The sequence below is a fragment of the Bos javanicus genome, chromosome 4 (genome assembly GCF_032452875.1).
Source record: "Bos javanicus breed banteng chromosome 4, ARS-OSU_banteng_1.0, whole genome shotgun sequence".
NCBI classification, from domain to species: Eukaryota; Metazoa; Chordata; class Mammalia; order Artiodactyla; family Bovidae; genus Bos; species Bos javanicus.
In genome coordinates, this window is record NC_083871.1 from 13,682,041 (window position 1) to 13,702,192 (window position 20,152).

Here is a 20,152-nt window from a genome sequence, read left to right on the forward strand (position 1 = left end):
CAAGAGATAGTAAGGGTCTCCAAGAGTCAGACACAACTTAGCAACTGAACAACAACAAATGTATGGACTATACAGGGTTAGGTCTTGCTGAATCTCCTTTATCTGAATTGTGAAAAAGGCACTCGTAATAATATTGGTCTCCTTGGATGATTGTGATTAAACATGATAATACATGTGAAGCGTCTGGCACTCAGTGATCAGTGCACCGAGCTCTCAGGGAGCATTTCCAGCCACACCGCATGCTCACAGAGCTGAGATGTGCAGTCCTTGAAGGGAAGAATCTGGCTCTGCAGAGAATGCCTAGCACAGGTTAACTATTCAATGAGCATGTGTTGAAAATAGCAGAGATTGATTATCATGATGATGGTTATTATTATTTCTGCAAATCTTTGCCATCATATTATAAGAAAAAATGTGTGTGGTGGGACAGGAGGAACACAGGACACTCCCAGTGTGTATTTCATCTGAACGTGCCTAAGGGTGACTGCAGATTCTTGATTACCTTCTAAAGAGTGACAGGAAGCTCCAGGATTTTTCACTGCTTGTGGTTTTTTTTTTTTTTTTTTTGCTTGTGTTTTATATGTACATATAATGCACACACACACATATATAAAAATATATGTATATATAAAGTTTATTTATTTGTTTAACTTTGACTGTGCTGGGCTTTCTTGGCGCGGGCTTTTCTTAAGTTGCTAGGAACGTGGGCTACTCTGTAGCTATTGTGTGCAGGATTCTCATTGGAGTGGCTTCTCTTGCTGCAGAGCACAGGCCCTTGGGCACGCAGGCTTCAATGGTTGCAGTGTGTGGGTTCTGTAGTTGCAGCTCTCCAGCTCTAGAGCACAGGCTCAGTAGTTCTGACACGACCAAGCTGCACCTAGGCCTGTGGAGTCTTCCCGGATCAGGGATTGAACCCATGTCTCCTGCATTGGCAGGCAGAGTCTTTACCGCTGAGCCACCAGGGAAGCCCCACTGTGTACCTTTTAGGGCGTTTTTTTTCCATCCCTCACTTTGTCATCTATTTATAAGTATACTATATGTGTGTTTCATCATAGTTGCATACAAGTAGTATGCAAATTGATACTTGTGACATTTATGATTCGTTTTTAAAAAAATTTATTTTAGGAGTTTGGGTCGCAAAAGGTTCTTCATTTCTCGGTGCTTCCATTTTCTTAGTTTCCAATTGGGCGCAGAAAAGAGACAAATATGAATGATGGATAATTGGTGACAGTCTTCTCCAAATTCATTTTACTTGACATTTCTGGCACCATCGCCCCTAGGATCATCCTCACCGTTAACATGAAAACTCTTGTTCAGATCAATTTTCCCAAGAACTTGTCATAGTGTTATCTCCTAATTCATGTGCTCGCAAGCATTTTTTGCTGTGAAAAGGAAAAGTGCCAGAATAAGCAGAATTGCATTCAGTATGCAAATGAAAGTTTTATAGAAATAGGGTTGTACTGGAGATGAGATTAATTGTGACAGTTCAGGAGGAGTTTTACGGGAAAAGATGAACATGTTAGGTCTTCAGTGGCTGTCTTCCCTAATGCATATAATATTAGGCAAAATGAAATCTCCATGTGCCCAAGCTTGGTGGAGGAATGTTTATTGAGTGCGTAGAAATTTGAGCAAGGCATGTCTCTAAGAGTTTATGACAGCCCATTTTCTTTTCTCGGTGTGAGGATGAATTGGTCCATTATCATCTAAATTGGAAGTCATGATGATGGTTCTTCTTTGAGTCTCTTGTTGTTTACTTGTTAAGAAACTTGTACAGGAAAATGTGTTATTCTGAATTAAGCTGCTATTATAGAATAGTCTTCCCCATGAAAAGGGAAGATTTTATATAGGGGGAGATCAGATCTAACTTAATTTATTTGATTTTTCAACAGAGGGTAAGGTATACAATCGGTTACTACCCAGAAGTCCTGTTTTCAAGTTTGATTGCCTTTTGAACGATTTCTGCAGTGATCATACAGAAAAGTTATTTGTGTATATTCACTTTTTTTCTTCTTTTGCTCCAAGGAAACCAACATGTCTGACAAAAGTGACTTAAAAGCTGAGCTAGAGCGCAAAAAACAGCGCTTAGCACAGATAAGAGAAGAGAAGAAACGGAAGGAAGAGGAGAGGAAGAAGAAAGAGGTAAGTCCTGGGAGCTGTGCTGTGATCAGGGAAAAGGAAAACCACTCAGTTCCGAGGGGCTGGTCAGATGGATGAAGAGGACCCTGTGAAAGAATGCATGTACAATACCTGCATAAAATGAGTGATATTTACATACTTAGAACAGTAAGGTCATTGCCATCTATTGTGTACTGGTCAGGCACCACATAAATGGTCAATAGCATTTGGTCCAGAGACCCCCAAACCCCAGGTTTACCCCAGACTTGAACAGAACCCTGAAAGTGATCTGCGATAGCTCTACTGTTAGAAATTCCTTCACCTTTCCGGGTCTCAGTTCCCTGTGCTTAACAGGGAAATAGCGGTGTGTTTATTTTGTTCAGTCATGAGGATGAAAAAAGTTGATCTTATAAAGCACTTAGCAATATCTGGGATATGTTGTTGTTCAGTCCTGTCTGACTCTTTGCGACCCCAGGGACTGCAGCATGCCAGGCCTCCCTGTCCCTCAGTATCTCCTGAAGTGTGCCCAAGTTCATGTCCATTGCGTCGGTGACATCATCCAGCCATCTCATCCTCTGATGTCTTCTTAGCAACTCTGTCCCAGTAACCTGGGACGTAGTTACTACTTAATAAACGTTAGTGTCGAGCAAAGGCTTTTAAAAAAACTACCCAACCTGAACATTTTAGGAGGAAAATAGAAAAGGATGCTAGTGAATTGCCATTATTTCCTCAGTGTATGTATTTTTCAGAGTAGGTAAGTATGATGGAATTGGTAAAGGGAAAGCTGCATTTTTCTCCTTTGATGAGGGAGTAGATAGTATAGTAGATACTGCTGTATGATACGTTACATCCAGCAGAGATTTTACTGACCTCCATTCAGGCCCCTCTTTATACCAACAACACAACAGAAGCCCAGAGGTGAAGTGCAGCTTTTCTGCCTGTCAGACCTGGAATACAGACTCTCTTTTTTTTTTTTTTATTAAATCTTTAGACCATTTAATAAGCATACTATAATAGAAAAGCCACCCTTTCTTTTTCTTAATTTCTTTCACTATTATTTCTAAAGAAATTGTGATGTATGTTCTTTTCCTCTTGTAAAATATTTTTTTTTTAAACTCCTTTGTTGAAGCATAGTTGATTTATAATTTTGCCAATCTCTGCTGTACAGCTCAGGTATACACAAACACACATTCTTTTTTATATTCTTTTCCATTATGATTTATCACAGGATCTGCAATATAGTTCCCTGTGCTAATCATTAGGACCTTGTTGTTTATCCATTCTAAATGTAATCATTTGCATCTACCAATCCCAAACTCCCAGTCCATCCCTCTCCCTCCCGCTCTCCCCTTGGCAGCTAGAAGTCGGATCTCTGTGTCTGTGGATTTGTTTCTGTTTTGTAGACACGTTCCTTTGTGCCATACTTTAGGTTCCACATGAAGTGGTATCATACGGCATTTGTCGTTCTCTTTCTGACCGACTTCATCGGGTGTGATCATCTCGGCGATGATGAGTGTGATCAACACGTGAGGCCCACACGTGTTGCTGCAGATGGCGGTGTTTCACTCTTTTCAGTGATGGAGCAGGAGTCATTGTGTGTGTGGATCACATCTTCTCTCTTCATTCCTCTGGTGATGGATGTTTAGTTGTTCCCATGTCTTGGCTATTTGAATAGCGCTACTCTGAACATAGGGGTGCATGCATCTTTTTGAATTATAGTTTTGCCCAAATATTTTCCCAGGAGTGGGATTGCTGGATCATGTGGTGAATTCTATTTGTAGTTTTCTGAGGAACCTCCTTATTGTTTTCCATGGCGGCTGCACCTACTTACATTTCCACCAACAGGGTAGGAATGGAATCTGGGACTCTTAGTTCCCAACTAAATGCTTTTCTGCTATATCGTGTGTCTTTCCTATTATCTCAATCCAACAAATAGCTTATTTTTAATTCTCTGATTTGTTGTGGCGGTGTAGAAATAGCCCACATCTTGTACAAAAACCAGATGCCACATATATTTTTGGTAGCTTTCTAAGAAGGAAACTTTGTATAGTGTGGTAGTGCTATGTGTATAGAGATCAGACCTGCTTCCCTACTTTTATTTTAAGGGAAAAAAGAATGTATTTTGAAGACTTAGAAGCTAAGTGCTGTTTCACACTATAAGGCTGGGAGACCGAGGCAAAAAAAAATCTCTAACAATTATTTTCCAGCAAAGTAAAACATAATTGTGTCCCCCTCTGACCTCCTGGCATCTTGCTTCTCTTGGTGCCATTATGCTTTGATTGATGCCATCGTTTATTTGTCCTTGACAGTGAGCATAATGTTTTGCCTTCAGAGATCTCTGCTGTTATATATGCAGTCTTGAGTGAAGCAGAGGTGAGAATTGACAAGGAACGGCTATTCATTTCCATGTGAAGCCAAAAGAAGCATTAAGTTATGCTCCCTTTCCTTCAAATGTCAGCACTTATTGTAGTTTTAAAGCACCTGTTATCCTTTACTAATCATCGGTTTCCTTTTAAACTGACATCCTAATATCCAACTTGAATTCCATAGAATTACCACGAAATGCCAAGTGGTATGGGAAATCTGGCTCCAAATTACGCTGTCTGCTTCATCCTTGTCATTTCACACATTTGGGGGGAGGAAATTACAGGCAAACAAGACTGATGGAAACAGGCCACCCTTTCTGTTCCTGTACCACATAGCTTTGCCTGGTGGGGATTTAGCTTTTATTCAACAGACAGAGCCTTGGCGGGTTGGGGACAGCACACTGTGGGGGTGATGGTGTGCAGAGCACCTGGACCTGGGGCCTTCCCGGGTCTTCACCTCCTTTTGGAATTAAAGTTTTACATAGCCTTAGTCTCCTTGTTGCTAAACTGACAGAGTGGTTGAAACCTGACTCTGCTCCACGGTAGGTGCGTATGTGAGTCACTCTGCTGCTGCTGCTAAGTCGCATCAGTCGTGTCCGACTCTGTGCGACCCCATAGACGGCAGCCCAACAGGCTCCTCTGTCCCTGGGATTCTCCAGGCAAGAACGCTGGAGTGGGTTGCCATTTCCTTCTCCATGTGAGTCACTTGGTTGTGTCCAGCTCTCGGCGACCCCAGGGATTGTAGCCTGCCAGCCTCCTCTGTCCATCGGATTTTCCAGGCAAGAATTCTGGAGTGGGTTGCCATTTCCTCCTCCAGGGGATCTTCTCGACCCGGGGATTAAGCCTGCATCTCCTGTGTCTCCTGCATTGGCAAGTGGATTCTTTACCTGCCGAGCCATCAGGGAAGTCTATGGCAATAGAGTCCCAGTCTCCCCTCCCCAGAGTTTCTGGTTTGAAGTATCTAAATAGGGTCAGATTTGGGGATCATTGAACTGTATCATCCTGAAGGTCTATCCTGGCTTTCAGCCCTGACCCTTCAAGTCCATCTCCCCTGCAAAAGATCTTTCCTTGGGTCAGATTGTGATGACTTGGTTTGTTCAGGGAGTCCAGTGTTGTATTAATAAGACGCAGGCAGTAGAACTCTGGGTTAACACAGAGGCTTTCAAGCTTCACGTGGCTGGGAAACCTGGTTCCGCCCTTTGCAGGATGGCCTTGAACGGGTCTGGGATCCCTCTGCACTTGGATTCCCCTCTGTAAAATGGAGAGGAGAGTGGGTCCTTCCTCGGAGTTCTTTGAGGATCCAAGGAGGTGGTGCAGGACTCTGAAGACACAGAGGATCTGCTTGGTAAGAAACGGCTGAAACTCTGCTCCTGAAATGGCCCTCACACCGGGCCAGCAGAACCTGCAGACATTCATCAGCATCAGTGCTGGGGACTCCATTTTTCAAAAATGACCCACTGTCACAGAGTCTTAAAATCCAAGGCCCCTAGTTTCCTGGGATGACAGCATTTTGTAGTTGAAAGAAACCTGGAAGTAATCTCTTCTGATCTTTCTTTTTCAAATGCTCTTTGGCCCCAGGGGCTGAGCCTCAGAAGTGATCCGACTTTATCTCCAGTGTCAGGAAGGACCCCCCATTCCAGCCAGTTGTCCAAATCAGAAACCCGGGGTCATGCTTTCAGCACCCCTTCTCCAGCTCCCACTGATCAGGGGTCCCAGACAGGCACAATGGCTCTCCCTGTTCCGTTTAATTTCCTTTCTCCCTAAATCCACATTCCAGCCAGCAAGGCTCGGCTTCTTACATTTCACCCCATGGGCCAGGCTCTCTCTTGACAGGAGTTCATGAATATTCTCTCGCCTTGGCTTCCGCTGCTCTGTTAACCACATGTCTTTCAGTTCTCAGCCTGGACGTCTCTTCCTCTAGAAAGCCTTCTCTAATACCTTTCTCTAACCCATGACTGAGTTAGTCCTATGCCCTATCCCTGACCTTACCAAATTATTTAGCACCATTTAGCTATTCATGTATTTTTTTTTCCTCACTGAGCACGAGCTTTGGGGGACAGGGTTGTATTTTTCATCACAGAGTCAATGTCCAGCACAGATCCTGCCACATAGTAGGTCTTCAATAGAGGGGCACTTCCCTGGTGGCTCAGACAGTAAAAGAATCTGCCTGCAATACAGGAGACCCAAGTTCAATTCCTGGGGAAGATCCCCTGGAGAAGGGAATGGCTACCCATTCTAGTATTCCTGCCTGGAGAATTCATGGAGAGAGGAGCCTGGCGGGCTACAGTCCATGGAGTTGCAAAGAATTGGACACAACTGAGTGACTAACATTTTCACTTTTCATATAACTAAGGAGTGAGTGAATGAATGAACAGCTAACCTGGGTAGGGCGGGTCTGAGATGCTGGTCACAGACATTCTTTCCAAGCACCTGCATTTTTTTTCTGTGAATTTCCTTGGAAGCTTCGGATCCTGAATCTGTGGGATGCTCCAGTTAAGGGTCGTTGTCATTGACTCTCTAGTTTAAGATTTTCTAGTTTTTGTCTTGTTTGTAGACAGTTAGAAATAGCCTTAAGCTTATGTTGGAGGAGGAAATGGCAACCCACTCCAATATTCTTGCCTGGAGAGTCCTGTGGACAGAGGAGCCTGGCAGGCTGCAGTCCACGGGGTTGTGAAGAGTCGGACACGACTGAAGTGACTTAGCATGCATTAAGCTTATGTTTGTTTTTTTCAGCTTTACTTAGGCTTATATTTTGAATAAAACATGTTTAGAATAAAAAGGAAACAAAGTGCTCTTTAATTGCTAATCTGAGTGTCAGTGTATTTGCCATGACTGAAAACTAGTGTGAATTGGGACCACCCAGGTTGATTGTCTCCACAGAACCCAGGAAACTGTGTTCATGTATAAAATTACCACTCTCTGCGCCTTTGGATGTCAACTGCTTTCTTGGTTGTGCTATTATGGATGCAATCTGATTTTTAAATAATTATAGTGGCCACCATTTAAGATGTAGAGCTAATTTCATGAGAAATTGGCTTTAAAGCAATGAGGTCTGCTTAATGAGGCCACCCTGAAATTTTGTCCTGTCCTTGGCCTTCTGCTGAATTGCCGCAAGGTCAGATGAGATGGTTGGATGGCATCACTGACTCAATGCACATAACTTGGGCAAACGCCAGGAGATTGTGAGGGACAGGAAAGCCTGGCATGCTGTAGTCCATGGGGTTGCAAAGAGTTGGACAAGACTTAGCGACTGAGCAATGAACTACAGGATGGACCGAGGTTTTCTGACCTGTCCTCGGGTGTTAACAACTCTGCAGCTGTCTTTAGAAAAATGACGAATCATTCAGCTGACAAATTTTCTTTCTTCAGGTCCCCTCTCTGGGTCTCAACTCTGATGACTCTCACAAACAGAAATACCATTTGCTGGGAGAGACATGGAGCATATTTTAAATTACTACTATGCAAAAACTCCTTATTGAGTCATTAAAATGTATGAGGACTCTGTAGTATGTGCATGGGAAATATCAAAGGTTTCATGATTAGCGCACTTGGTCTAACTGTCTCGGATGAAGAAGCACATTGTTTAGTGTAAGGTGTTAATTGATAGCAGTTAGGGACTGGCTTTATTTCCAATAAGCCCCAGTTACCTAACTTTGCATTTTTCCCGGTCAACTTTGAGTGTCAGAGCTTTCCTAAGCTTCTGCTATGTCTAGATGGACAGTTTATCCTTACTAATATATGTCATCTGTCATTGCATTGTCTGTTGCGTTAAGAAGTAAAAAAAAGGCAGAAGGCAGAGAATGCATTGTGGCGGTGCCTTGTGTTGTGGGGGAGACACTTAGGAGATGGAGTTCTGGGTGCTGCTTTTGCACACTGTCTGGCCATGCGTGTTGACACGAGGTTTACTCTCTGGTACGTGTCTTGTTCTCGTTCAGTTGCTAAGTCATGTCCAGCTCTTTTGCAACCCAAGGGACTGTAGCCCGCCAGGTTCCTCTGTCCATAGGCTTTCCCAGGCAGGAATACTGATGTGGGTTGCCATTCCTTCTCCAGGGGATCTTCCCAACCCAGGGATCGAACCCATGCTTCCTGCTGGGCAGTCAGATTCTTTACCACTGAGCCTCCAGGGAGGCCCACTCTAATATGTTTCTTGAATGCTTAATGATGAAAGTTAGAATGAAAGAAAAAAACCAAATTCTGTGCTTTTCTGCCTAGGGCATACATGACAGAAAGTTATAGATAATATGCCTTCAGTTTATTCAAAAGGAAAAGATTTGATGGTTCTTCTTCTATTTCACTCTGTATGAGCTTCATTGGAACTCGCATTCATTATCCCTGGCACCCTGTTGTCCTTAAATAAATTTTTGTTGAAAGGATGAAGAAAGATTCAATGTTTTTGTTGCTATTGCTAGAATATAGAAATGGCTTTGTTGTGAGCACTGGGTCACTGGGAGTTCAGATGATGCCTTCTCATGGTAGTGTGGGAAAGGAGCTTTCTGAATGAGGTATAGCTGGTGAAAACGCTCCTGAATGGTGTATCATTCTTAGATTCGATGTCTATAACATAACAGTTACCAAAGGCAGTTGTTTCATTCATTCAGCATTTTCAAACTGAGCGTCGACTGTGTGGCAAGCCTGGATCTAGATGTGAGGATATAGTTGTGAACAAAATAAACACATATCTATTCTCAGTGAAGTTGACAGTCCAGTCAGTCATGGCTCACCTCTTCACTGTAAAACCATGCTATGCCATTTTGGCTTCCTGAGACAAATTTTGCTTATCTTGGTTTTTTTTTTAATTTATATTTCAGTAGTGACAGTGGTGATTCCCTTTTCTTTCATTGCCCCACTTTCCCTTCAATCCTTCTTTTAAATTTATGACAGGGGAACATTGATATAGATCATCACTCTGCAAGGTCCTTTTTTAAAATCTTAGTTCTGTCTTTGCCTCTGGGCTTCCCAGGTGGTGTAATGGTAAATAAACAGCCTGCCATTGCAGGGGACGTAAGAGACACGGGTTTGATCCCTGAGTTAGGGAGATCCGCTAGAGGAGGGCCTGGCAACCCTCTCCAGTATTCTTGCCAGGAGAATCCCGTGGACCAAAGAGACTGGCGGGCTCTAAAGACCATAGCGTCTCAAAGACTTAGACACAGCTGAAGTGACTTAGCATCACACATCTTTGCCTCTGTTGTATGCATAAACTTTGGAACTTGCTAGTTTAAATGTTAAAATTGGGAAAGAAAGTGAGCTTTCATATCTTCCAAGATTAAACTGCCATTTCAGAAATCTCATGGATACATGAGAGAGCCTGAATCTTCTACATCCTCATTAGCCCTTATTGATCCCCATCATGTCAGTTTTCCCTCTGATGACAGAGAGCCAACTCATTGGAAAAGACCCTGATGCTGGGAAAGATTGAGGGCAGGAGGAGAAGGGGGTAACAGAGGATGAGATGGATGGCATCACCAACTCAGTGGACATGAGTTTGAACAAATTCCAGAAAATATGAAGGACAGGGAAGCCTGGTGTGCTGCAGCTCATGGGTTTGCAAAGAGTCAGACACGACTTAGTGACTGAACAACAAAGACATCACATACCTGAGTGTATTTTAAGCCCGAGGTGAATAAAACAGAAGCACTGAGCCCTCACTGTGTGCAAAGATGCATTCTGTTTCTAGTCGGTGTGTGGGTTACCATCTGGGCGTAAGTCAAAGTTGCATGAACGCTTTCTGTTGCATATGCCACGACGGAAATTATGCTTTTCTGCTTTGAAATGTTCTTTGTATTCCTGAAAGAGGTAATGTGTCTGTGAGGGAGCCCAGCTTGCCCCCGGAGAGGAAGGTGTGTCTGATAAGTGGATAATTGGCTTTTGACAAACTCTGAGACAGTCTCACTCCTGGAAACTCACAAAGCCTTGTTGTGAAGTAGCTGCACATCAAATAGGATGTGATCGTGTTTCAGATGTGGGGCAAATGCCTTGTCTTAAGTAGTAATTGTGTTCTGAAAAGGAAAGAAACGGGAGCATTTAATTCGCCCCAGAATTCCACCGCCAACCTTCTTTAACCCATATTTTGGCTTGTTGCTATTTTGACTTGTTGCTTTTCCTTTAACTTTCCCACCAAGCATTCTAGTTTCCTCATTTCAAAGAGACAGACTGGGCATCAGAAGCTCATACAAAGTGTGTCTTCCCCAAGAAAGCACTTGGGGAAAGAGTATATCTCTCCTGAAGGACTTTTTGTTCTATATTTTTCCATGTGCATAATTTTCTCCTTTACATTAATATGTATAACAGAAGCCTATGAAAATCAGAATTATGTAACAATACTTAGATAAGTCTTGTTCACATGCCTTAATAAAAATTTTAGTCTGGTTTATTGAAACCATGGTAAACTTAGAATACTGATACAATAATGTATTTTACAGTTACAGATTTTCATAACTAATCTTACAGCCAGACACCAGTAATTCCTTGTTTGCACAATCCCAAATGTGAGGCATGAATATTACAAATGCATACTCATCAAGAACTGATAATATGTCTTCCCAGAAGGGACACGGGTATCTAAATAACTAGACAGATTTATTTTTTTTTTGTTTAAATCCACATCCAAGTTAGAAATATTTTGTCTTGATGGTTTCTTCTGAGACCAAGTGAGAAAAACTCTCCTCTAACATGTGATAGAGGCAGGAAAAAGCCTTCAACCCGAAGAGAAAGTACTGGGTTAGTAGTTATTAAATGGAGCAGTTACATGTTTTTTCATCCTTTATACACACGTTTATATCTATTTAGGGCTTTTGCCTGGTCTTCGCTGCCATTCATTTGCCATTTTCCGTTTCATCCAGAGGCATACATTTAGCTCAGTTACTCACTTTCTCACTGGCATCTGCTTTTTGTAGGCTGACATGCAGCAGAAGAAAGAACCCGTTCCAGATGACTCTGACCTGGATCGCAAACGCCGAGAGACGGAGGCCCTGCTGCAAAGCATCGGGATCTCGCCAGAGCCCCCTCTAGGTACTTTAGAGTGCTTTGTGTTTTAATATAGCCTCAGATTTGACTTGTGTAGGATATACCATGTCCAGCGTTTACTATTCTTTTACATCTCCTTTTGTTTTTATGTTTTAAGAAATGCTTTGGCTTATGGCTCAGGTGTATTTATTTTTGGAATTGAGGGGGCTGGAAGGAGATAGGAGGACAGATTGTAGAGTGGTTAGCAATTGGCTGCTTACTGGCTGATGCTGCAGTCAACCTAACCCACTGCATTACTGTTAGAGTGTCTTATACTTGTTAAATGAGTTACCACTGGTAAATCCCAGAAATCACAAGATGAAGAAGAAAAGCTTCATTTCCATTGCTGAATCCCAGCCTCTTTCTGCCAACCTAAATACTGTGAATCTGGTTATGAATTTCATAACCACCCCAGGCACAGAGTTATTCTATGATGAAAATAGAATGCTCGGTGGGAACTTATAGGAAAACTTGAAATGGTGGCAGATTAGCAGCTAATTAACATGTTTAAATTTCTTTGACTCTGTTGTGTCTCTTGGTTTCATTGCTGATCGGCGTCTTTACTGCAACACCCTTCCTCCAACTCATTCATACCTGGTTACTTGTCCATGATCTCATTTTATTCAGGATTTGGATGTTGAACTATTTCTTTTATTTTTGTTGAAGGTAACTTGGTACATAATATGTTTATTCTGTCATTATACATCACTCATGTGATAAGTTATTTTATTTTTCTTTATCCATTTGCTTTCCATACATTTCAGAGTAATCCCAGGGTGTCTGTAAAACTACATGATATCCAATATAGTAAAATAAAAGCTTTAAAAATAATACATATAAATAAAGATAGTATCAGATCCCCTTTTATAAATCGTTCATCGTTTAATTCCATCATTGGCTTTTATATTAACATAAATTTTCATTTATTTCCATAATTACTTAAATTAACAATAAAAATTATCCCATGAACAATAAAATGGCAAGTGTGTGTATCAATATAAGTAAGTAAAAGGGCAAAATATAATCATATAAATTATTAAGTGTTTCTGGATATCATTCAGTACATACACACTAAACTAAACACCATGAAAAAACATTTTATGCTCAACCTCAGTGTGTACTAATAGTAAGTAAAATCATATGTCTAACAATGATATAATAACCCCCAATAAGACGTTGATTATTTTGTTAGTTTCTTTGTGGTATGGGAGATGTAACCCACAGGATATTTGAGTGATGGGTCTTCTATGAGGAGCTGACAAACCTTTTTATTACTTAGTTGACAAGTAATACATGTTAGACCCTTGGCAATTATATTTTTGCCTCAAAATAGCCTTTGAAGTTCTGCTGCAGTGTGAACACTGGTTAAACACAACCGTAGAATATTTGTTCTTCCCTAACCTGCGTAAAGCCAGCAATTAAACCTTAAGAGCTAAACAGTTTAAATATCCCTAAACCATGACCAAATTCTGAACTATCCTGTCATCCCTGCCAAAGGGCTCTGGCAAAAGTGGAGCCCGTTTTCAACTTTTATCCATCCCTCCGACTTACCCTCTGACTTACTGCAAAGGGTAATCAGTGAATTAATTGTAGAACCACGTGAAAATTCCTAGTTTCTTGACAGATCTGCCATTGTGTTATAGGATTTGGGCAACATAGTTAAACCCTTTACCTTATTAAATAAATAAAAGGAAATTGCCCATGATTGAAACCAAATGGGAATCTACACTATGTATTGAAGTTTCTTGCTGCCCATATGGCTTCTCTGGCAAGAGTGATACTGAGATCCCGTTCTCATCTGGCCTGGAGCCACCTTGGCTATTTGGTGCAGCTTCTATCTGAAGGACGTTTGGCTTGTATCTGAAAGATAGAGGGGGAAAATCCATTTGCATTTCCTCTAATTTATTTTCTTTTATTACCCTTGCTTTGAGAGTTCCAGTCTGCACTGACCTTGCTCTTTGAACCTGTTTCTCCTGTCTCCAGAATGGCGGTTTGCCTATGTGTACACGGCAGTGCTTTCTAGAGCTGCCAGATGCAAAGAACACAATTCCCAAACACAGTAAACAGTGCAAGGGATGCAACTATTAATTAAGTGTAAAAATAAAGCAGCCTGGCATTGTGCTTTGTTTTGAAAGAGATTTTTAAATTATTGGGTTCAACATTTACCCTTTTCTCTAACTGTCGTTTAGTCTCTCATAGCAAATGCAGCTTATACTCCACAGACAACAGACTTTCCTCCAAGAAATGCAAAACATGCAGCAGACTTTTCTGACTCCCTGTGACCTTCTAAAATTCCTCAGAATCACTTATTTCATAATCATTTAAAGTTTTATAGACACCTCGTTTTATTTTGAATAGGTCACATCTATACTAACAAAATAAAGTGGAGCATTAGAATTATCTGGATAGTTCATGCTAGAGAGGGATTTGCCTTGAATTATCCAGGTAACTGTTTTGATTCTCCATTTTACTTTGTTAAGGTGGACATGGCCTTAGAATCTCTAAGTTAATTCTGTCTAAATTCATTTCAAATTTTAATTTCCAAAGTATGAAAAATTCACTGGACTCTTTTCCTTTTCTTTTCTTTCCTTTTTTTTTTTTTTCCTTATCCCATCTCAATCTCTCCTGGCCATACAATCACTTTAATTTGAGCCCGTTTGTTTTGATTTATCTGACACTGCTCTTCCCAGTGCAGCCGCTGCATTTTTTAACATGGGATACCTGTTATTTTCATTATTTAGTCCCAACCCCTATGTCTCCCTCCTCGAAATCAGTGAGCACTCCCAGTGAAGCTGGAAGCCAAGACTCAGGCGACCTGGGACCATTGACAAGGTAAGAATTGTCCCTTCACAAAGGCCATGGTGGGATGTCAATAATACCTCCCTCCCTCTCCCCTAAAAAAAGACAAGAAACCAAAAGTCTGAAAAACCACACCATTCCGTTGCATGTTGTTAACTGTGCACTCCTCTTAACGTATCAGTCATTTTTTTATGTTTACATTTTGGTGGCTTGCTATTTTTGGTAACATAGGATTGATTTTGAACCCTTGAAGTGATAAGTATCACTCTTTCGTGAATAGGCTAATTTGACACCATGTGTCTTATTTGACAAAGCACAAGCATATCCATTGGCTTCAGTTTAAAAGAAAGTAGGGAAGGACCAAAGACAAACGGAATATATATCTAGCTTCTCATTATTCTACCTGGGTTTTGGTTTCCATGAGAATCTTTGTAACACTGAGATGTTGTAACCCTAAATTTACTTTTTCAAAAGTCTTGTTTATTTGCTTAATAGAGTTGACAAATTTGAGAACTCGGTCCCCAAAGTGTTTTTATTATCATTATTAATTATTATAATCATCAGGATTAACTGCTTCATTTTTGTCAGTTGCCAAACTTTTATTACACTAGGTATATTCCAAGATTATGTAACGAACTTCTCAAGGCCGATATAGACATTCTCTAATTTGACCACTGAGGGAACGTCCAAAATGTAGCAATGTGACGGGAGAAAGGAGATGGCTCATTAATATGCACGGGGTCATGGAAACGTTCTTAATCCAGGTGTCCTCAGCAGTATTCCCACATGTGGGTGCCCATAGGCAGGCGATAGAGATGAGTGGGGAGTGGGGCCTTTGGCAGCTTGTTAGCTAGCACTCCCTTTATAAATCTCAGATGGTCTCTTCACAGCTCTTGGGCTTGTTGAGCTCAGATGGGAACATGGACCAGTTTTTCCACACTTTTCAATTTTTCATGAGAAGCTAAGAATGCAAATATTTATGCAACAGTCTCATAGACATTAAGTGTTAATGACTTTGTTAAAAGGAGTTGTGGGCTAGATTTGGCTCATGAGTTGGTGATGTCTGACCTCTCTGACTTTTGAAATAATCATAAAGCATTTTAATAAAGCTTCGATAAAAGAAGCAATCATCCACAGCCCCAGCATTCTAACAGATCAGCCTTTGTCTTGTCAGGGTACTTTTCGATTCTTATCTACCTGTGTATATGTCTTGCTACTGTATATGCTCCTGGAGGAAGTGAAGTGAAAGTCGCTCAGTCATGTCCGACTCTTTGCGACCCTATGGACTTATACAGTCCATGGAATTCTCCAGGCCAGAATACTGGAGTGGGTAGCCTTTCCCTTCTCCAGGGGATCTTCCCAACCCAGGAATCAAACCCAGGTGTCCCACATTGCAGGCAGATTCTTGACCAGCTGAGCCACGAGGGAATTCCTGGAGGAGAGGTATACAATTTTGCATTTTTCTCTGTTCACTTAACACCTTATTATGAGCATTATCTTCTGATGGTCCTTTGTTTTCAGAAAAGCCTCGGCAATTTTGGTAGAGGAAAACAGAGAAATGAGAATAGGGTTAGCCTGTGTTGTAGGATTTTTAGCTTTCTGAAATCAATACATAAGACTAAAATGATTTCACCAATACCTGTCTGTTCATGAATTTCAGACTTGAGTGTTTTGTCTTCATAGGTCTTTTGAAACAGGTTGGACACTGCTTTCAATTTGAGAAGAGCGAACATAGAGGCTTTTGCGGGCACCAGGCTGGTTTGTGTTAACAAATCGCCTTTGTGATTTGGAGTAGCACACGTCTTTTCCTCATCTTTTGCTTTGAACACTTCAAAAGGTCTTTGAGGGTGGGGGAGGAAAAGTAATAATAACACAGCATGTAAGATCTAACATTTATACAAGAGCTGGCACAGTATAATCACGTTCCTTAGGGGGGTCCATTGGCCTATCATTAAGGTAATATTTTTGCCTGTTTCTGCACAGCGATGGCATTGTGTCAGTGATGCTTAATGTCAAGGGGCTCCACTGGCAGTGTTAAATACTATTACCGACTTCATAGTCGACGAGCCCTTTTGAAAACTTCTGGAGAAAGTTGACTGATGCTGCTAGCACTCTGGGGACAGCAGCAGTTATTCAATTGGAGGGAACCTCATTCCTTTCCCCTTCTTACATGATTTTTTAAAATTAACCACTTTGGAAGAGGTGCTATCTACTTCCACATCACACAAACTCCACAAACTCCAACTAGCTTCAGTTCTCTATAGAAACATTCTGGCAAGAGTGGGCAACTGGAAGTCAAGGAGTATATCCCTTGCTAAGTGCAGGTTTCATAGTGATGCAAAGAAACTGGCATTGAGGAAATGATTTTTCAGAAGAACTGAGCACAGGCTTGGCTTGAGAAGGTATTAGGAATAGCTTAGTAAACTGTGCCCTTGTTTTGAACTTAGGCACATTCCATGCAAATTTATGTTTTTGTTTCCATAAAGTATATATGCGAGTAAAATTTCAGAAGAATGTTATATTTCAGTTTTTTAAATTCTACTTGGAATGTCTTTTTCTGTAGAAGAAACATCTTTGAAAGCAGTTACTGTTAACTCTAACACTTCGTAAAACACGAGACTGAGAAAAGCACTTGGTAATTCCTAAGAATATAACTCTATAGCCATAAATTTGCATATTTGTGTAGAATTTGGACTTTTTGAAAAATGGAAAATCTTGCAGAAGATAACTTAGGAATCAAAGCAACACATCTGGTCCTACCTAAAGGTGCACGTAAATTCTGCCATTCACTTGCCAGACTTTAAAACCAAAACTACAGTTTGCTTTGCAGAACCAGAATTAGCAAACACTTCTTATATAACCCCTGTAAGTGGTTAATTTGGAAATTGGCATACTTAATATGCCCTATTATAAAGAAAAGGTTAAATAGTGCTTTAAACATATGAAATATAACAAAATTTTCTTTTATTGATTTTTAAGAGCAGTTAAGCACATTTTCTAAACTGAGTGAATAGAGAGGAGACGTATTTAACATTTTTTCAATTATACTAGTGTAATTTTTAAACTTATAGTATCATAATTTGTGTTCCAATTTCTGCTTCTGTAGTTATAGCCTGCTTCTCATTTACAATTTACATTTGTTGTACTTTTCTCTTTCTCGTAATTAGTTTTGGTAGAGTCAATTAATCATTGCTTGTTTAAACATACTGAACAAAGAATAAGCTCTTGGGTTTCAAAAAATTAACCTATTAATACAAAATTTGAAAGACTAGTTTTACATATAAATGTAGATGGAAAAAAATCCTAAATATGTTGTTTGCAGCTGGAATCCAATACAGTATTAAAAGGATACAATGTTATGCTTAATTGTGTTGGATTCAAAAATTCAAGGATATTTTAATATAGAAAAATGCTACCTTAATTCAGCATATAAAAAGGTCAAAGAGGGAAAAGTAAATATTGCAGTATATACTGAAATGGTACTTGCAAAATGTAAATATCTAGTCTCATATTTTAAAACTTAGTAAACTAGGAATATAAATGTTTTTCTCAATATGATAAAGAATATTAATTTCAAAGCAAGAGCTTACATCTTTGATACATGAGAGTGAAGCATTAGCATTTTATAGCTCTTAAGGAATGATTTATGTTTAGTTGAATAATGTCTCTCTTCCTCAGGAAATGATAGGTTCCTTGCAAGAAGGGACTAAGTCATATTTGTGGTTGTGTCCATATGATAGGTGTTAAACATTTATTGAAAGAATCAAGTATCATCCTACTTTTTACAGGGCATGGAGGCACAGAGAGAATAAATAATTTTCTCAGGTTCACGCAGGACATAGCTACAATGCTAGGTTTGAACCTGGGCAGGTCAATACAAGTTTCCACAATCTATACCTCAGCCCTACATCATCTCTAACAGCAATCGCTGTGTGATACACAACCTACTCCATAAGGTAATCGTGATTAAACAAATAGTATCTGTAAAGCACCAGGAAAGGAGTCTGACATATATTAAGAATATGTGAGTTTTAACTGTTAGGTTGATGAAGAAGTAATTGTGGTTTCAGACAATGAATTCTAAATCATTAGAACTAGGCTCAAACACATTTTTATTAATCAAAATAGGAACCATTACAATCAATACATTTTTGCCAATGAGAAATGTTTGTTTATTCCTGTAGCATAAAAACCCATGCTTCAGGATTCAAGGAACTCTTGGAAAGCATTTTCTTCCTCCTTGCTGTGGAAGCATTTTGCCTGAAAATGGTTTTTGAGATGCTTCAAGGCAGTGGTTGTTGGTTGGTGAGAGGTCAGGTGAATATGATGGACGAGGCAAAACCTCGTAGCCCCATTCATTGAACTTTTGAAACTGGTTATGCAATGTGTGGTCAGGCATTGTCAAGGAGAAAAACTGGGCTCTTTTTGTTGACCAGTTACAGGTCATTTTGTTGACCAGTTACAGGTCAACTGCAGGCATTGCAGTTTTCGGTACATCTCATTGATTTGCTGAGCACACTTCTCAGATATAACGATTTCGCTGGGATTCAGAAAGCTGTAGTGGTGGGCAGCAGACCACCAAACAGTGACCATGACCTTGTTTTGGTCCAAGTGTGGTTTTCAAAAGTGCTTTGGAGCTTCTTCTTGGTCCAAGCACTGAGATGGACATCTGCGATTATAAAATCCACTTTTCATCACATGTCACAACCCAATCAAGAAATGGTTCATTGTTGTATAGAAAAAGAGAACACAGCACTTCAAAACGACGATTTTTTGATTCTTGGTCAGCTCATGAGGCACCCACTTAGCCAGCTTTTTCACCTTTCCAATTTGCTTCAAATGCCTAATGACCATATAATGGTTGGTGTTGAGTTCTTTGGCAGCTTCTCATGTAGTTGTAAGAGGATCACCTTTGGTGATGGCTCTCAGTTGGTCATTGTCAACTGCCAGTGGCCACCCACTACGCTCTTCATCTTCAAGGCTGTCTCTCCTTTGCCAGACTTCTTGAACACTTCTTGAATGCACACTGCACTGTGCATTCATTAGTAGTTCCCACGCTGAACGTGTTCCTGTTGCGAGTTGTGTCTGCTGCTTTATGACCCATTTTGAACTCAAATAAAAACATCGCTCAAATTTGCTTTTTGTCTAACATGATTTCTGTAAGTCTAAAATAAATGTAAAATACACAGTAGGTAGTAAGTCATTAGCAAAAAAAAATAAGGCAAAAAATGCTCATTAAAATGATATATGCTGCTGCTGCTGCTAAGTCGCTTCAGTCGTGTCCGACTCTGTGTGACCCCATAGACGGCAGCCTACCAGGCTCCCCCGTCCCTGGGATTCTCCAGGCAAGAACACTGGAGTGGGCCGCCATTTCCTTCTCCAATGCGTGAAAGGGAAAAGTGAAAGTGAAGTCACTCAGTCGTGTCCAACTCTTAGCGACCCCATGGACTGCAGCCTACCAGGCTCCTCCATCCATGGGATTTTCCAGGCAGGAGTACTGGAGTGGGGTGCCATTGCCTTCTCCAAAATGATATATAACATAACCATATTTATTTAAAGATGTACTCCAGTATCAAATGGCAAAGTTCAGCAATGCAAAGCCGCAATTACTTTTGCACCAACTTAATATCACTGTTTGATTTACCCTAATCCTTAATTCCTAACCTTCAGATATTTGACCAGAAATGAATCTATTTAAGTGATAATAATTCAGCCCACATTTATTCTTATGGACATGGATGGCTTACAAGGGACTTTGCTTTAGGGCTGTTCTCATGTTTGGCTGAGACTCCTTGGGCTTCCCAATGACAAAGCTAAATTAGAGAACGCATTGGCTTGTGGAAACTAGGAGAGTATTGACATCATCAAGT

At 40.6% G+C, this 20,152-nt stretch overlaps 1 protein-coding gene across 7 annotated transcripts in view; it reads left to right on the forward strand.

The window, feature by feature from the left end:
* The window catches only part of DYNC1I1 (dynein cytoplasmic 1 intermediate chain 1), a 379,184-nt gene that overhangs the window by 42,378 nt on the left and 316,654 nt on the right, over nt 1–20,152 (forward strand). For 4 of the 7 annotated variants that reach the window (XM_061413501.1, XM_061413499.1, XM_061413504.1 and 1 more), the window contains exons 2-4: nt 2,023–2,139; nt 11,375–11,489; nt 14,174–14,315. In XM_061413501.1, coding sequence (XP_061269485.1) covers nt 2,032–2,139; nt 11,375–11,489; nt 14,174–14,315 — 365 coding nt within the window. In that variant the 5' untranslated portion in view covers nt 2,023–2,031. The remainder of the gene's footprint in view (nt 1–2,022; nt 2,140–11,374; nt 11,490–14,173; nt 14,316–20,152) is intronic. The other 3 variants (XM_061413502.1, XM_061413505.1, XM_061413503.1) reach the window with 1 other exon arrangement.